Genomic DNA, 19,031 nt, shown 5'->3' on the forward strand with positions numbered 1-19,031 from the left:
GGAGGAGGAGGAATATCACCGGGGGAAGAACGAAAGAATGGAAACTAGAAAGAAAATAAGGAATGGGTGACCTCCCCGACACTGGCAGCTCATGAGCCCCCCCCCCCCCCCCGACACTGGCAGCTCGTTTGACCTCACCCCCCCCCCTCCTGACACTGGCAGCTCATGTGCCCCCCCCCGACACTGGCAGCTCATGTGATTTTCCCCCCCCCCCCCCCCGACACTGGCAGCTCATGTGACCCCCAACACTGGCAACTCATTTGACCTCACCCCCCCTCCTCCCCCTCCTGACACTGGCAGCTCATGTGACCTCACCCCACCCCCACCCCCCCCGACACCGGCAGCTCATGTCCCTCCCCAGCAGTTCATGTTCCCCACATAAGCACACCAGCACCATCCGGTTTCCCTGCATGCTCCCAGCGTTCGGAAAATGTATTTTGAATGTTGCCCGGTGCCTGCAGGGGGCGCTGGGTTTTCGGTCTCTGCACCCCGTGTGAGTCTCTCGTGGATCCGTCCTGGCTCTGTGCTGCATTACACGGGGCGTCCAGTAGGGGGCTTCTTGGCCTTATGTCCTGTGCTTTGTGCTCTTCTTCGGGGGGATATGAGGACCCTCTGTGCTCTCCTGCCCCTCACTATGCGACCTGTGATAATGTGGCCCCTCTGTCTCAGACCCTCGTATTCTGCTCCTGGGAGATGAAGATTAGGATCTCAGACTCTTGCTTCCTCCTGGAAGGGCGCGCCGGGCACCGGCAGGAAGGATGTGGCCGTCATCTGTTCTGTAGAGACCCACATCCATCCAGACGGCGGCCATCCTGTCTGTGGAGGAGCGGGCGGTGCGAGCGCCAGGAGCCCCACACGCCAGGGTCCAGCACCGTACAGGAGCCCCACACGCCAGGGTCCAACACCGCACAGGAGCCCCACACGCCAGGGTCCAGCACCGTACAGGAGCCCCACACGCCAGGGTCCAGCACCGTACAGGAGCCCCACACGCCAGGAGCCAGCACCGCACAGGAGCCCCACACGCCAGGGTCCAGCACCGCACAGGAGCCCCACACGCCAGGGTCCAGCACCGCACAGGAGCCCCACACGCCAGGGTCCAACACCGTACAGGAGCCCCACACGCCAGGGTCCAGCACCGCACAGGAGCCCCACACGCCAGGGTCCAACACCGCACAGGAGCCCCACACGCCAGGGTCCAACACCGCACAGGAGCCCCACACGCCAGGGTCCAACACCGCACAGGAGCCCCACACGCCAGGAGCCAGCACCGCACAGGAGCCCCACACGCCAGGGTCCAACACCGTACAGGAGCCCCACACGCCAGGGTCCAACACCGTACAGGAGCCCCACACGCCAAGGTCCAACACCGTACAGGAGCCCCACGCGCCAGGAGCCAGCACCGCACAGGAGCCCCACGCGCCAGGGTCCAGCACCGCACAGGAGCCCCACGCGCCAGGGTCCAACACCGCACAGGAGCCCCACACGCCAGGAGCCAGCACCGCACAGGAGCCCCACACGCCAGGGTCCAGCACCGTACATGAGCCCCACACGCCAGGGTCCAACACCGTACAGGAGCCCCACACGCCAGGGTCCAACACCGTACAGGAGCCCCACACGCCAGGGTCCAACACCGTACAGGAGCCCCACACGCCAGGGTCCAACACCGTACAGGAGCCCCACACGCCAGGAGCCAGCACCGCACAGGAGCCCCACACGCCAGGGTCCAGCACCGCACAGGAGCCCCACACGCCAGGGTCCAACACCGCACAGGAGCCCCACACGCCAGGAGCCAGCACCGTACAGGAGCCCCACACGCCAGGGTCCAGCACCGCACAGGAGCCCCACACGCCAGGGTCCAACACCGTACAGGAGCCCCACACGCCAGGGTCCAACACCGTACAGGAGCCCCACACGCCAGGAGCCAGCACCGCACAGGAGCCCCACACGCCAGGGTCCAGCACCGCACAGGAGCCCCACACGCCAGGGTCCAACACCGCACAGGAGCCCCACACGCCAGGGTCCAGCACCGTACAGGAGCCCCACACGCCAGGGTCCAACACCGCACAGGAGCCCCACACGCCAGGAGCCAGCACCGCACAGGAGCCCCACACGCCAGGGTCCAACACCGTACAGGAGCCCCACACGCCAGGAGCCAGCACCGCACAGGAGCCCCACACGCCAGGGTCCAGCACCGCACAGGAGCCCCACACGCCAGGGTCCAGCACCGTACAGGAGCCCCACACGCCAGGGTCCAACACCGTACAGGAGCCCCACACGCCAGGAGCCAGCACCGCACAGGAGCCCCACACGCCAGGGTCCAGCACCGCACAGGAGCCCCACACGCCAGGGTCCAGCACCGCACAGGAGCCCCACACGCCAGGGTCCAGCACCGCACAGGAGCCCCACACGCCAGGAGCCAGCACCGCACAGGAGCCCCACACGCCAGGGTCCAGCACCGCACAGGAGCCCCACACGCCAGGGTCCAGCACCGCACAGGAGCCCCACACGCCAGGGTCCAGCACCGCACAGGAGCCCCACACGCCAGGGTCCAGCACCGCACAGGAGCCCCACACGCCAGGGTCCAGCACCGCACAGGAGCCCCACACGCCAGGAGCCAGCACCGCACAGGAGCCCCACACGCCAGGAGCCAGCACCGCACAGGAGCCCCACACGCCAGGAGCCAGCACCGCACAGGAGCCCCACACGCCAGGAGCCAGCACCGCACAGGAGCCCCACACGCCAGGAGCCAGCACCGCACAGGAGCCCCACACGCCAGGAGCCAGCACCGCACAGGAGCCCCACACGCCAGGAGCCAGCACCGCACAGGAGCCCCACACGCCAGGGTCCAGCACCGCACAGGAGCCCCACACGCCAGGGTCCAGCACCGCACAGGAGCCCCACACGCCAGGGTCCAGCACCGCACAGGAGCCCCACACGCCAGGGTCCAGCACCGCACAGGAGCCCCACACGCCAGGGTCCAGCACCGCACAGGAGCCCCACACGCCAGGGTCCAGCACCGCACAGGAGCCCCACACGCCAGGGTCCAGCACCGCACAGGAGCCCCACACGCCAGGGTCCAGCACCGCACAGGAGCCCCACACGCCAGGGTCCAGCACCGCACAGGAGCCCCACACGCCAGGGTCCAGCACCGCACAGGAGCCCCACACGCCAGGGTCCAGCACCGCACAGGAGCCCCACACGCCAGGGTCCAGCACCGCACAGGAGCCCCACACGCCAGGGTCCAGCACCGCACAGGAGCCCCACACGCCAGGGTCCAGCACCGCACAGGAGCCCCACACGCCAGGGTCCAGCACCGCACAGGAGCCCCACACGCCAGGGTCCAGCACCGCACAGGAGCCCCACACGCCAGGGTCCAGCACCGTACAGGAGCCCCACACGCCAGGGTCCAGCACCGTACAGGAGCCCCACACGCCAGGGTCCAGCACCGTACAGGAGCCCCACACGCCAGGGTCCAGCACCGCACAGGAGCCCCACACGCCAGGAGCCAGCACCGCACAGGAGCCCCACACGCCAGGAGCCAGCACCGCACAGGAGCCCCACACGCCAGGGTCCAGCACCGTACAGGAGTCCCACACGCCAGGGTCCAGCACCGTACAGGAGCCCCACACGCCAGGGTCCAGCACCGTACAGGAGCCCAACACGCCAGGGTCCAGCACCGCACAGGAGCCCCACACGCCAGGGTCCAGCACCGCACAGGAGCCCCACACGCCAGGGTCCAGCACCGCACAGGAGCCCCACACGCCAGGGTCCAGCACCGCACAGGAGCCCCACACGCCAGGGTCCAGCACCGCACAGGAGCCCCACACGCCAGGGTCCAGCACCGCACAGGAGCCCCACACGCCAGGGTCCAGCACCGCACAGGAGCCCCACACGCCAGGGTCCAGCACCGCACAGGAGCCCCACACGCCAGGGTCCAGCACCGCACAGGAGCCCCACACGCCAGGGTCCAGCACCGCACAGGAGCCCCACACGCCAGGGTCCAGCACCGCACAGGAGCCCCACACGCCAGGGTCCAGCACCGCACAGGAGCCCCACACGCCAGGGTCCAGCACCGCACAGGAGCCCCACACGCCAGGGTCCAGCACCGCACAGGAGCCCCACACGCCAGGGTCCAGCACCGCACAGGAGCCCCACACGCCAGGGTCCAGCACCGCACAGGAGCCCCACACGCCAGGGTCCAGCACCGCACAGGAGCCCCACACGCCAGGGTCTAGCACCGCACAGGAGCCCCACACGCCAGGGTCCAGCACCGCACAGGAGCCCCACACGCCAGGAGCCAGCACCGCACAGGAGCCCCACACGCCAGGGTCCAGCACCGCACAGGAGCCCCACACGCCAGGGTCCAGCACCGCACAGGAGCCCCACACGCCAGGGTCCAGCACCGCACAGGAGCCCCACACGCCAGGGTCCAGCACCGCCCAGGAGCCCCACACGCCAGGGTCCAGCACCGCCCAGGAGCCCCACACGCCAGGGTCCAGCACCGCCCAGGAGCCCCACACGCCAGGGTTCAGCACCGCCCAGGAGCCCCACACGCCAGGAGCCAGCACCGCACAGGAGCCCCACACGCCAAGGTTCAGCACCGCACAGGAGCCCCACACGCCAAGGTTCAGCACCGCACAGGAGCCCCACACGCCAAGGTTCAGCTCTGGTCCTGCCGCCCTGTTCCTACACACGGAGGTAGTGCTCCGGCTGTGTTGACTGTTCTCCCGAGTGCATGGACACGCACGCTTCCCCCCCCCGGGTGCACGGACACGCACGCTTCCCCCCCCCCCCCCCGGGTGCACGGACACGCACGCTTCCCCCTCCCCCCGGGTGCACGGACACGCACGCTTCCCCCCCCCCCCCGGGTGCACGGACACGCACGCTTCCCCCCCCCGGGTGCACGGACACGCACGCTTCCCCCCCGGGTGCACTTTCTTCCTGATTTGTACACGGGATATCTCGTGATTTCCATTTCAGATCTGTACATAAGTGGTCTTGTTTTGTTTGTGAGCCGCTGCCATATGCACCAGTGTGCTGACCCATTCTCCCTGAGGCCTCGGGGCTGGTGACGGGGCTCCTTCTGGACAGAAATTAGAAGGGTTTGGGATGGGATTTCCCGGGCCCTGGCCACCCCGGCTGGATAGGGCAGGGACGTGACAGAAATGGGGTTCACCACTTGTGGAATAGGAAATCCCTTTCTCCAATTACTAGTTTTTCCAATTACTTCACATTGATGAGGCACGCCGGGCAGCGCCAGGACCGCGGCACGCCGGGCAGCGCCAGGACCGCGGCACGCCGGGCAGCTGGACCAGGAGGGGGGCACGCCGGGCAGCGCCAGGACCGCGGCACGCCGGGCAGCGCCAGGACCGCGGCACGCCGGGCAGCTGGACCAGGAGGGGGGCACGCCGGGCAGCGCCAGGACCGCGGCACGCCGGGCAGCTGGACCAGGAGGGGGGCACGCCGGGCAGCGCCAGGACCGCGGCACGCCGGGCAGCGCCAGGACCGCGGCACGCCGGGCAGCTGGACCAGGAGGGGGGCGCGCGGCGGCTGCACTCGGCCGGTGTAATAATGGGGGGCACATTATTCCTGGGGTAGATACAGATGACTGCACTTGTTCTGGGATTCTCTGACGTTTCCTGCGATCAGAGGACGTGAACTGCCCCAACGTGTCTGACCCCCACCAGCGGCCGCACCTCCAGCAGCACATGCACCCTGACTGGCTGGGGGCCGCTGGGTATAAACGACCTGTGTGCACGTATCACAGCCCGCGGGTGTCAGCAGAGTGAGCGCAGCTCCGGGGGCAGCAGCTATGCTCCTGTGCATTACCCCTGCAGTTGTGATGTCATCAAATGTTAATATTAGTGCCCCCCCCACCCCCCTCCAATTTCTGTTATTTTTTTCTATACACTGGATCTGATTGTGGGCCGTGGAAAAAGCGACAGAACAGGAAGAGATAAGGGGCTGCCGGGAAGACGAGCGAATGTGGCCGCTGTCACTGACTGAAGCCAGAGCTTCCTCTACACGAGGGGCCACAACTGGCTCCTGATAATGGGGGGCTGCATTGTACGGAAAATCTGTGTCCAAAGGAAAGCGCAAAATACAAACAACCCAAATATTCGGTGAGATCCTCTGTCCCCGGCCGCTCGAGGGTCGTCATCACCATTATATACGGACCCCAGCCGATCCCCCCCTCCCCCACCCCCGACTACTCTGGTCCCTGCACTCACCCTGCATTCTCTCCGCAGAGCATGGATTTGTCGGATACTCCCAGGATCTGCTTTATAATAACACGTTTCCAGACTACACCCCCGGAGAAAGCTTCTTCACAGTGTTCGGGGTCTTTTTCCCAGCTGCAACAGGTACGGGGGGGGACGTAAATGGGCCGGGGGGTTCTACTGCTCCACCCCCAAATATACACACTACAGGTCAGGGGTCAGGGGTCACTTAGATATTTCCTTATTTTTTTCAATGAAGCTCACGTTACGTTACACAGAAATCCCCTCTATACATTATGTGGTAAATGACTATTCTAGCTGCAGACGTCTGGTGTGTAATGCAATATCTACATCGGTGCATAGAGGCCCATTCCCAACAACCACCGCTCCAGTGTCTAATGGATCATTGTGTTTGATAACTGTGTTAGAAGGCTAATGGATGTTTAGAAATCCCTTGAAACCCTTGTGCATGTATGTTAGCACAGCTGAAAACAGTTTTGCTGATTAGAGAAGCTATAAAACTGACCTTCCTTTGAGCTAGTTGAGAATGTTACATTTGTTGGTCCATTAAACTCTCAAAATGGCCAGAAAAAGAGAACTTTCCTGTGAAACGCGACAGTCTATTCTTGTTCTTAGAAATGAAGGATATTCCATGCGAAAATTGCCAAGAAACTGAAGATTTCCTGCCACGGTGCGTACTACTCCCTTCAGAGGAGAGCACAACCAGGCTGTAACCAGAGTAGAGAGAAGTGGAGGCCGCGCTGCACAACTGAGGAGAGCACAAACAGGCTGTAACCAGAGTAGAGAGAAGTGGAGGCCGCACTGCACAACTGAGGAGAGCACAAACAGGCTGTAACCAGAGTAGAGGGAAGTGGAGGCCGCGCTGCACAACTGAGGAGAGCACAAACAGGCTGTAACCAGAGTAGAGAGAAGTGGAGCCGCGCTGCACAACTGAGCACAAGACACGCACATTACAGGCTCTAGTGTGAGAAATCCACGCCTCACAGGTCCTCACCTGCCGCTTCATTACATAGCACCCGCAAAATACCAGTGTCACCGTCTACAGTGACGAGGCGACTCCGGGATGCCGGCCTTCAGGGCAGAGGGGCAAAGAAAAAGCCATATCTGAGACTAAGGCTAATAAAAGGACAAGATTAATATGGGCAAAAGAACACAGACATTGCACAGAGGAAGATTGGAAAAAAGTGTTATGGACGGACGAATCGAAGATTGAGGTGTGTGGATCACACAGAAGAACATTTGTGAGACGCAGAACAACTAAAAAGATGCTGGAAGACTGCCTGACGCCCTCTGTCAAGCATGGTGGAGGTAATGTGATGGTCTGGGGGTTGCTTTGGTGCACTAAATACTGAGAACAGAGGAGACAGGCGATCACTAAATACTGAGGACGGAGAGATGGGCGGTCACTGAATACTGAAGACAGAGAAAACGGGCGGTCACTGAATACTGAGGATGGAGGAGACGGGCGGTCACTGAATACTGAGGATGGAGGAGACGGGCGATCACTGAATACTGAGGATGGAGGAGACGGGCGGTCACTGAATACTGAGGATGGAGGAGACGGGCGGTCACTGAATACTGAGGATGGAGGAGACGGGCGCGGTCACTGAATACTGAGGATGGAGGAGACGGGCGGTCACTGAATACTGAGGATGGAGGAGACGGGCGGTCACTGAATACTGAGGATGGAGGAGACGGGCGGTCACTGAATACTGAGGATGGAGGAGACGGGGCGTCACTGAATACTGAGGATGGAGGAGACGGCGGTCACTGAATACTGAGGATGGAGGAGACGGGCGGTCACTGAATACTGAGGATGGAGGAGACGGGCGGTCACTGAATACGGAGGTCGGAGGAGACGGGCGGTCACTGAATACGGAGGTCGGAGGAGACGGGCGGTCACTGAATACGGAGGTCGGAGGAGACGGGCGGTCACTGAATACGGAGGTCGGAGGAGACGGGCGGTCACTGAATACGGAGGTCGGAGGAGACGGGCGGTCACTGAATACGGAGGTCGGAGGAGACGGGCGGTCACTGAATACGGAGGTCGGAGGAGACGGGCGGTCACTGAATACGGAGGTCGGAGGAGACGGGCGGTCACTGAATACGGAGGTCGGAGGAGACGGGCGGTCACTGAATACGGAGGTCGGAGGAGACGGGCGGTCACTGAATACGGAGGTCGGAGGAGACGGGCGGTCACTGAATACGGAGGTCGGAGGAGACGGGCGGTCACTGAATACGGAGGTCGGAGGAGACGGGCGGTCACTGAATACGGAGGACGGAGGAGACGGGCGGTCACTGAATACGGAGGAGACGGGCGGTCACTGAATACGGAGGACGGAGGAGACGGGCGGTCACTGAATACTGAGGACGGAGGAGACGGGCGGTCACTGAATACTGAGACGGAGGAGCACGGGCGGTCACTGAATACTGAGGACGGAGGAGACGGGCGGTCACTGAATACTGAGGACGGAGGAGACGGGCGGTCACTGAATACTGAGGACGGAGGAGACGGGCGGTCACTGAATACTGAGGACGGAGGAGACGGGCGGTCACTGAATACTGAGGACGGAGGAGACGGGCGGTCACTGAATACTGAGGACGGAGGAGACGGGCGGTCACTGAATACTGAGGACGGAGGAGACGGGCGGTCACTGAATACTGAGGACGGAGGAGACGGGCGGTCACTGAATACTGAGGGGATTCACATTTCCCTCCTCTTTGCTTCTTAGGCTGCTTTCACACATCCGGCTTGAGCTCTGCGGCTCAATCCGGCTGTGCAAGCTATGCAACGGATGCGGTGAACACACCGTATCCTTTGCATAAGCTTTTCCTTTGCGGCCAGTCCGGTTTTTCCGCTTGCGGCATGCTACTGAGCATGCGCAGTGGCAAAAACCGCATGCGGCGACCGTATCCGGCCGCCATAGGCATGCATTGAAAAATGCGCCGCATCGGCCGAATGCGGCGCAATTCGGTTTTTTTTTGCCGCACGAAAAAAACGTGCCAGGCAACGTTCCATCCGGCCGCCGCATCGGCTAAATCTGCCGCATGCGGCAAAAACCGGACGGAACGCAAGGCCATGCGGCACTATGCGGCACTAATTAAAGTCTATGCAGGAAAATCGCAACCGGCAGCAAAAAAAATGGTTGCGATTTTCCTGCAAAGTGCCGGAGTGTGCCGCATTGCAGAAACCGGAGGTGTGAAAGCAGCCGTACTCTGCAGTGTTGATTACACACCTGCCTGACACTGGTGCACAGCAGAGTATATAACTTTACACCATATATATATTATACATATAAATGTGGAGATGGATGATCAGTGCATGGAGTCATCGGTGCGGTTTCTTCTCAGTATAACTATAGCTGTTCAGTGAAGGCCCCAGAGGTTTGTGTCAGGAAAATTTGGGATTAAACAGTACCAGGAAAAACAAGGAGCTCACCGGGCATCTGCCGGATCTCTGCTGGGCCTCTGCTGGTTCTGTGCCGGGCATCTGCCGAATCTCTGCTGGTTCTGTACCGGGCATCTGCCGGATCTCTGCTGGTTCTGTACCGGGCATCTGCCGGATCTCTGCTGGTTCTGTGCCGGGCATCTGCCGAATCTCTGCTGGTTCTGTGCCGGGCATCTGCCGAATCTCTGCTGGGCCTCTGCTGGTTCTGTGCCGGGCATCTGCCGAATCTCTGCTGGTTCTGTGCCGGGCATCTGCCGAATCTCTGCTGGGCCTCTGCTGGTTCTGTGCCGGGCATCTGCCGAATCTCTGCTGGTTCTGTGCCACGGGCATCTGCCGGATCTCTGCTGGGCCTCTGCTGGTTCTGTGCCGGGCATCTGCCGGATTTCTGCTGGGCCTCTGCTGGTTCTGTGCCGGGCATCTGCCGAATCTCTGCTGGGCCTCTGCTGGTTCTGTGACGGGCATCTGCTGGTTCTGTGCCAGACGTCTGCCGAATTTCTGCTGGGCCTCTGCTGGTTCTGTGACTGGCATCTGCCGAATCTCTGCTGGGTCTCTGCTGGTTCTGTGCCAGACGTCTGCTGGTTCTGTGCTGGGCATCTGCTGGGCCTCTGCTGGTTCTGTGCTGGGCGTCTGCTGGGCCTCTGCTGGTTCTGTGCCACGGGCATCTGCCGGATCTCTGCTGGGCCTGTGCTTGTTCTTTGCCGGGCATCTGTCTAATCTCTGCTGGGCCTCTGCTGGTTCTGTGCCGGGCATCTGTTGGGCCTCTGCTGGTTCTGTGCTGGGCGTCTGCTGTGCCTCTGCTGGTTCTGTGCCGCGGGTATCTGCCGGATCTCTGCTGGGTCTGTGCTGGTTCTGTGCCGGGCATCTGCGGATCTCTGCTGGGCCTCTGCTGGTTCTGTGCCGGGCATCTGCCAGATCTCTGCTGGACCTTTGCTGGACCTTTGCTGGTTCTGTGCTGGGCATCTGCCGAATCTCTGCTGGGCCTCTGCTGGTTCTGTGTCGGGCATCTGCGGATCTCTGCTGGACCTTTGCTGGACCTTTGCTGGTTCTGTGCTGGGCATCTGCCGAATCTCTGCTGGGCCTCTGCTGGTTCTGTGTCGGGCATCTGCGGATCTCTGCTGGACCTTTGCTGGGCCTCTGCTGGTTCTGTGCCAGATGTCTGACAGATCTCTGCTGGGCCTCTGCTGGTTCTGTTCTGGGCGTCTGCTGGGCCTCTGCTAGTTCTGTGCCAGACATCTGACAGATCTCTGCTGGGCCTCTGCTGGTTCTGTGCCCGACATCTGCCGGATCTCTGCTGGTTCTGTGCTGTACGTCTGCCGGGCCGGTTCTGTTGGATAATTATGGACATCTCAGCCTTAGATGTGATGCGCTGGGGAGCGCTGCTCCGGGTGTCATGTTCAGCACGTCCCATTATTGGGGTCCCTTCTTGGGTCTCGCTGTGATCTCTGCTTTCAGTGATGGTTCCCATTTGCCGTCCTTGGTGGTGACCGGTGGACATCGCTCTGCTCACAGCTGAAGGTTTGCTGCAGTGTGATCCTTGTAGCCGGCCACCCAGGAGAGCGGGGTGATGGGTTTACCCCAGAGTATTGTCCAGACTGGCACATTGTAACAAACCCTCAGCTGTGACCAGGATTAGCAGAATTCACTAAATGCGGCCATGAATGTTACTGACAGCAAGGTCCGAGCCGGACGTCGAACACCCCCCACAACAGGAGCCTCCTGACCCGTCCTGTGTCTTCACCTGCAGGTGTCATGGTGGGCTTCAACATGAGCGGAGACCTGCGCCGGCCGGCCATCAGCATTCCTGTGGGCTCATTGGCGGCAATCGCCATCTCGTAAGTATTCCTGGAAGGCGATAGATTCTGGAATGTACTGTGCCCGTGCAGCAGGAGGCTCAGGATGAGCAGTGCTTCTCTCTCTGCAGGTGGTTTCTGTACGTCGTCTTTGTCTTCTTACTTGGCGCCATTTGCAGCCGGGAGTTCCTGCGCTATGAATTCATGATCGCTGAGAAGGTGAGTTCCCGCTGCATCATGTGACTCCATTTCTACAGACCAACGGCGGATGTCGGGAGGCGAATCCTAAAAGTATTAGACCCGCGGGACCTGGCCGCCATCATGGTTACTGGTGACGGTGCGCGGTACGTGGAGCGCAGCATCTGAGGCCGATTACTGCAACCACTGATTATATGGACGTCCACAAGAGACTAACAAAGCGGCACTGGGGCGAGAATGTACGGCTGGAGCGCAGCGCAGATCAGAGAGCGCCAGAGAATGTACGGCTGGAGCGCAGCACAGATCAGAGAGCGCCAGAGAATGTACAGCTGGAGCGCAGCGCAGATCAGAGAGCGCCAGAGAATGTACAGCTGGAGCGCAGCGCAGATCAGAGAGCGCCAGAGAATGTACAGCTGGAGCGCAGCGCAGATCAGAGAGCGCCAGAGAATGTACAGCTGGAGCGCAGCGCAGATCAGATAGCGCCAGAGAATGTACAGCTGGAGCGCAGATCAGATCAGAGAGCGCCAGAGAATGTACAGCTGGAGCGCAGCGCAGATCAGATAGCGCCAGAGAATGTACAGCTGGAGCGCAGCGCAGATCAGAGAGCGCCAGAGAATGTACAGCTGGAGCGCAGCACAGATCAGAGAGCGCCAGAGAATGTACGGCTGGAGCGCAGCGCAGATCAGAGAGCGCCAGAGAATGTACAGCTGGAGCGCAGCGCAGATCAGAGAGCGCCAGAGAATGTACGGCTGGAGCGCAGCACAGATCAGATAGCGCCAGAGAATGTACAGCTGGAGCGCAGATCAGATCAGAGAGCGCCAGAGAATGTACAGCTGGAGCGCAGCGCAGATCAGAGAGCGCCAGAGAATGTACGGCTGGAGCGCAGATCAGATCAGAGAGCGCCAGAGAATGTACAGCTGGAGCGCAGCGCAGATCAGAGAGCGCCAGAGAATGTACGGCTGGAGCGCAGATCAGATCAGAGAGCGCCAGAGAATGTACAGCTGGAGCGCAGCGCAGATTAGAGAGCGCCAGAGAATGTACGGCTGGAGCGCAGATCAGATCAGAGAGCGCCAGAGAATGTACGGCTGGAGCGCAGATCAGAGAGCGCCAGAGAATGTACGGCTGGAGCGCAGATCAGAGAGCGCCAGAGAATGTACAGCTGGAGCGCAGCGCAGATCAGAGAGCGCCAGAGAATGTACAGCTGGAGCGCAGCGCAGATCAGAGAGCGCCAGAGAATGTACGGCTGGAGCGCAGCGCAGATCAGAGAGCGCCAGAGAATGTACGGCTGGAGCGCAGCGCAGATCAGAGAGCGCCAGAGAATGTACGGCTGGAGCGCAGCGCAGATCAGAGAGCGCCAGAGAATGTACAGCTGGAGCGCAGCGCAGATCAGAGAGCGCCAGAGAATGTACAGCTGGAGCGCAGCACAGATCAGAGAGCGCCAGAGAATGTACAGCTGGAGCGCAGCACAGATCAGAGAGCGCCAGAGAATGTACAGCTGGAGCGCAGCGCAGATCAGAGAGCGCCAGAGAATGTACGGCTGGAGCGCAGCGCAGATCAGAGAGCGCCAGAGAATGTACAGCTGGAGCGCAGCGCAGATCAGAGAACGCCAGAGAATGTACGGCTGGAGCGCAGCACAGATCAGAGAGCGCCAGAGAATGTACAGCTGGAGCGCAGCGCAGATCAGAGAGCGCCAGAGAATGTACAGCTGGAGCGCAGCGCAGATCAGAGAGCGCCAGAGAATGTACAGCTGGAGCGCAGCACAGATCAGAGAGCGCCAGAGAATGTACAGCTGGAGCGCAGATCAGAGAGCGCCAGAGAATGTACAGCTGGAGCGCAGCGCAGATCAGAGAGCGCCAGAGAATGTACAGCTGGAGCGCAGCGCAGATCAGAGAGCGCCAGAGAATGTGCAGCTGGAGCGCAGCGCAGATCAGAGAGCGCCAGAGAATGTACAGCTGGAGAGCAGCGCAGATCAGAGAGCGCCAGAGAATGTACAGCTGGAGCGCAGCACAGATCAGAGAGCGCCAGAGAATGTACAGCTGGATTGCTCGAGGGTCTCTGGACCCGGGGGCCAGGGGCCACATTCAAATGGAAAAGTGGATTATTTACAGGGGAGATAGGTATATAGTTTGTGATGCCACCCGTGGTGTGCGGTAATTGGGAGTACCCGGGGTGATGGAGTGGGGCAGATGACATAGCCCTCCACGGGTAGGGAAGGGCCCGGGACTCTGGATGGTGATGCGGGGTACAGGGGGGCGCAGGCTCGCTGGTCACAGGGGTCAGTCGGGTACTCACGCAGCAATGAAGCAGACGCTGACAACAGGGTAAAGCAAGTCTCTGGCTGCCGCTGCCTCTCGGGGGGAGCTCGTCCGGGTCCCGTTCTCTGCAGCACGGCCTGGTGGTCCGTAACCTGCCTCCTGGCACTACGTTTTAGATTGCCCGTTGTGGCCCGGTAACTTGGAGGTTTCCGGGCCCCGCTCCCCACTATGGCTAAGTGAAGGAGCCTGCTCTCAGGAGCTCACACTTGGGATTTCAGTGGGCCGCTTGCTAGGAAAGCCCTATCCCCCTCGTTGCGCTAGTGCCCCCGATCTCTGAGCTTCGTGGGAACAATCCATAAAGGCCCTGTTCTGCGCAGGTTAATTGCTGGGTTGCCTGAAGCTTCTCCCCGAACTAGGGTCCGTGTACCCCGTCGTGCCTTCAGTCCCGGACCGGTGATAGGCCCAGGCTGCTGACCGTCCTCCAAGACGGGTTCCAGGCACCTAGCCTCAACCCCCTGGACCTGGGGTCCGACTCCTCTAGGTCCAGACCACCGTCTGCGATCTCGTCTGCTTCTCCCCTGGGAGCTCCAACTCCCAGATTCCTCACAGCTCGAGGGCTACCGCTGAACTGACACCTCCCACCTCCCTGCCTGACCCCTAAGTGTGCGGCCCTATTCCTGCTTACGCAGCCCACTGGTGTGCCTGACAGGTGTGGTGCGAGGTGTATCTAGGATTTGTGGATGCTGATGGAGGCAGCGCTGCAGGATGGAGACCCAGAACCATGGGGGGTTCAGCCCTGCACGGGGAGGGAAAGAGCGTGCAGAACCCTGTGACCACCTGACTAGTCCAGGGGCGTCACACTCACACCGGAGGAGACCAGCGATGGAGACGTCCAGCCTGCAATCATTGCTGCAAAGGATTCTCTACAAAGGGTTAAAAATCAACATTTTAGTTATGGGAAAGTGACTTTGTCCATTCACTTCTGAGCCCTGAAATGAGGAGAATTTGTAGAGAAATGGCTGCAGTTCCTAAATGTTTCACAGGAGCCTTTTGTTCGACCCCTTTAATTAAACCTGAAAGTCTCCACTTCAATTTCATGTCAGGTGTCTCATGTTACATCAAAATTAGTGACCTGCAGAGCTGAAATCACGAATATTCAGCCAAGCGATTTCTGGATCTAACTGTATATACCCATAAAACACATCCAGTAGATTGGCCGCCATCACTAATGCTCGGAGAACCTGCACCCGATTGCACTGAACGTGGTCCCGGAAGCGTTTATGGAGAGGACGGATTGTTCTCACCGTGTAGAATAGATGGCGGCCCTCACCGCTATCACCGCTATCACCGCTATCCGTCTAATGGATCAAATCCTACATCCACTCTATTGCAATAGCTGCAGCCTCCACATGTAGCGCGGAATTCCCACATGCCGCGGCCTCCACATATGCCACGGCCTCCACATATGCCACGGCCTCCACAAGTAGCGCAGCCTCCATCACCGTCTAGTTCTGCCGCTCTCATGCCATTTCCGTGTGATTCTTCCCTCAGCGGTCACCTCGTCATTCTCTCACCGCGTCTGAGTGACACAATTTACTGGAATCAGTGAACGGAGGAGACTTGCTCCGAGCCTCCAGTATTGTCCTGTGAGGGATATTAGAAAAACGACAATTAGGAAATCTTGGTAAATTGTTGAAAGTGATCGTCTGTTCCCCGACCGCCACCGCTCGTGTCATCCGGACCAGAGTGCACAAATGTCACCAAAAGTGCAGTGTGTGGATAAGACGTGTAAGAAAGCAGCCGAAGCAGACGGTGTCGGGGGTCGCTCCGCGTGTGGACGTCGTCACCGCTCGATTTCTGCTCCATTAGGCGGATACAAGTTACATAAGGTTTGGTTACAGAAATGGCTTCTATCTGCGGTGTGTGTGATCGATAGTGATGGAGGCTGATAACTGCGATCCACTGGATGATCATGGCAGGAGCGCGGGGAAACTGCACAAAAAGCAGCACCGATGTCCACCGGCAGACACAGAAAAAGGCCCCTGCGCAAAAACAGTCAAACAGCTCATGAAATGCAGAAGTTCTGCTGCTCTGGAGGAGGACGTGGCCCCCTGACCTCCTGAGGGCCCCCTGACCTCCTGAGGGCCCCCTGACCTCCTGAGGGCCCCCTGACCTCCTGAGGGCCCCCTGACCTCCTGAGGGCCCCCTGACCTCCTGAGGGCCCCCTGACCTCATGGGCCTCATAACCTCTCTTGGGCCCCCTGTCCTCCTGAGGGCCCCTGGTCTCGTGGGGGCCCCCTGACCTCCTGGGCCCCCTGCGCTTGCACCAGTGATATGTCCGCCTCGGCCGCTGATCCTTAGGGCGGAGGATTTGCGAATGAGTTTAGCGCCTCTTGCAGATGTTGGATACCGGACTCGTCCTCTATTCTTCTGGTTCTTTTCATGTATCTTCCATGTGTTGTTAATGATTTCGCCGCTTGTACAGATGATCTCATTGGTGGGTTCCTAGGATGCAGTGCTCTGTCCGGGCGGATGAAGTGCAGTCATCAGCCGCCCCGTCACCATGAATTTGTGACGCCCCTGGACTATCAGGTGGTCACAGGGTACTGCACAAGCTGCCCTCCCGTGCAGTATCCGCCTCCCTCTTGGTTCTGGGTCCCTACTTAAGTGGTCTTGTCTCCAACAGCTAATCAAATCCTAGATGCACCCTGCACCACACCCACCAGACGCACCAGTGGACGGCCTGAGTGGAATAGAGTCGCCCACCTGGGGGTCAGGGAGGGGAGGTGAGGAGTGTAGGGAGTCTGTGAGTGGAGAGAGAGTTGGGAAGTAGCCCTCGAGCTGAGAGGAGCTCAGAGGAAGTCAGGAGTGGTGACTCCTGAGGTAACTGCCTAGGTTGCAGATGGTGGTCTGGGCCTAGAGGAGTCGGACCCCCGGTCGCAGGGGATTGTGGCGAGGTGCCAGGACCTGTCGAGGAGGACAGCCGGCAGCCGGCAGCCTGGTCCTATCACCGGTACGGGACCAAAGGCATGACTGTGTACACGGACTCTAGGTCAGGGAGTAGCTTCAGGCAACCTGACAATTCACCTGAGGAGAACGGAGCCTTTATGATCTGTTCCCACCCACTCCAGAATCGGGGCATTAGCGCAACAAGGGCATAGGACTTTCCAACCCAAAACACTCCAGAAAATCCCAAGCGTGAGCCCTGAGAGCAGGCTCCCATACTTAGCCATAGTAAGGAGCGGGGCCCGGCAAGTGCCATACTACCGGGCCACCAAGTGGAAGTTACACTTAGTGCCAGGAGGCAGATCACGGATCACCAGGCAACACTATAGGGGACAGGACCCGGACGAGCTCCCCTCAGCGGCAGCGGTACCCAGAAACTTGGTTTACCCGGTTGTCAGTGTCTGCTTATCAACTGAGTGAGTACATGAGTGACCCCTTCATCCCCACGGCACCGAGTCCCGGGGCATCCCCCTACTCGTGGAGGGTTACAACAACTTGCTGCCCCACTCCATCACCCCGGGTACTCCCAGCGGCAGCGGTGGTACTCCCAATTACCACACATCATGGGTGGCGTCACGAACTATAACTCCCCTGTAAATACCCCTTTCACTCAAGTGGCCGCACAACCCCTGGGTCCGGAGACCCTCGAGCCACAGCAAACCCGGATCCGAGCAGCCCGGCTGCTTCCCGGGGGCAGCACAAATTCCCTAATACTGCGCTGGTGGTGAGCGACAGTTTTCCTTTCTTCTCCTTTTTCTCACTAGTTATGAGGCGCACGGCTTCTCCTCTGCCGGTAGATCGCGGCGTGGTGATGCGGTGCGGCCAGTCACCCTCTGGCCTTATCCTGTCCCAGTAGATCGCGGCGTGGTGACGCGGTGCGGCCAGTCACCCTCTGGCCTTATCCTGTCCCAGTAGATCGCGGCGTGGTGACGCGGTGCGTCCAGTCACCCTCCGGCCATATCCTCTCCCGGTAGATCGCGGCATGGTGACGCGGTGCGGCCAGTGACCCTCCGGCCATATCCTCTCCCGGTAGATCGTGGTGTGTGACGCAGTGTGTCCAGTCACCCTCTGGCCTTATCCTCTCCCGGTAGATCGCGGCGTGGTGACGCGGTGCGGCCAGTCACCCTCTGGCCTTATCCTGTCCCAGTAGATCGCGTTGTGGTGACGCGGTGCGTCCAGTGACCCTCCGGCCATATCCTCTCCCGGTAGATCGTTGCATGGTGACGCGGTGCGTCCAGTCACCCTCCGGCCATATCCTCTCCTGGTAGATCGCGGCGTGGTGATGCGGTGCGTCCAGTCACCCTCCGGCCATATCCTCTCCCGGTAGATCGTGGTGTGTGACGCAGTGCGTCCAGTCATCCTCCGGCCATATCCTCTCCCGGTAGATCGTGGTGTGTGACGCAGTGCATCCAGTCATCCTCCGGCCATATCCTCTCCCGGTAGATCGTGGTGTGTGACGCAGTGCGTCCAGTCATCCTCCGGCCATATCCTCTCCCGATAGATCGTGGTGTGTGACGCAGTGCGTCCAGTCATCCTCCGGCCATATCCTCTCCCGGTAGATCGTTGCATGGTGACGCGGTGCGTCCAGTGACCCTCCGGCCATATCCTCTCCCGGTAGATCGTTGCATGGTGACGCGGTGCGTCCAGTGACCCTCCGGCCATATCCTCTCCCGGTAGATCGTTGCATGGTGACGCGGTGCGTCCAGTCACCCTCCGGCCATATCCTCTCCCGATAGATCGCGTTGTAGTGACGCGGTGCGTCCAGTCACCCTCCGGCCATATCCTCTCCCGGTAGATCGCGTTGTGGTGACGCGGTGCGTTCAGTCACCCTCCGGCCATATCCTCTCCCGGTAGATCGCGGCGTGGTGATGCGGTGCGTCCAGTCACCCCCCGGCCATAACCTGGAGCTGAAGCTTCTCACATGTCTGAGCTCAGAACGCGGATTAATATCCTAATCCGGAGAATTAGGCGTCAGCGGCTCCAGAGACCGGCTCCCTCCGCCCCGCACTCCAGCCAGGCCCAGCGCAATGATGGGGTGATTGTACGCACAGGTGATGGATCTGGTTCTTATCCTCTAATTCCTGAAATAGCAATT

At 60.5% G+C, this 19,031-nt stretch overlaps 1 protein-coding gene across 1 annotated transcript in view; it reads left to right on the top strand.

Annotated features, from left to right (window-relative positions):
- The window catches only part of SLC12A8 (solute carrier family 12 member 8), a 60,925-nt gene that overhangs the window by 23,484 nt on the left and 18,410 nt on the right, over positions 1-19,031 (top strand). The window contains 3 exon segments of the mRNA XM_075316992.1: positions 6,249-6,362; positions 11,432-11,519; positions 11,609-11,696. Coding sequence (XP_075173107.1) covers positions 6,249-6,362; positions 11,432-11,519; positions 11,609-11,696 — 290 coding nt within the window.

The sequence above is a fragment of the Anomaloglossus baeobatrachus genome, chromosome 7 (genome assembly GCF_048569485.1).
Source record: "Anomaloglossus baeobatrachus isolate aAnoBae1 chromosome 7, aAnoBae1.hap1, whole genome shotgun sequence".
Taxonomy (NCBI): domain Eukaryota; kingdom Metazoa; phylum Chordata; class Amphibia; order Anura; family Aromobatidae; genus Anomaloglossus; species Anomaloglossus baeobatrachus.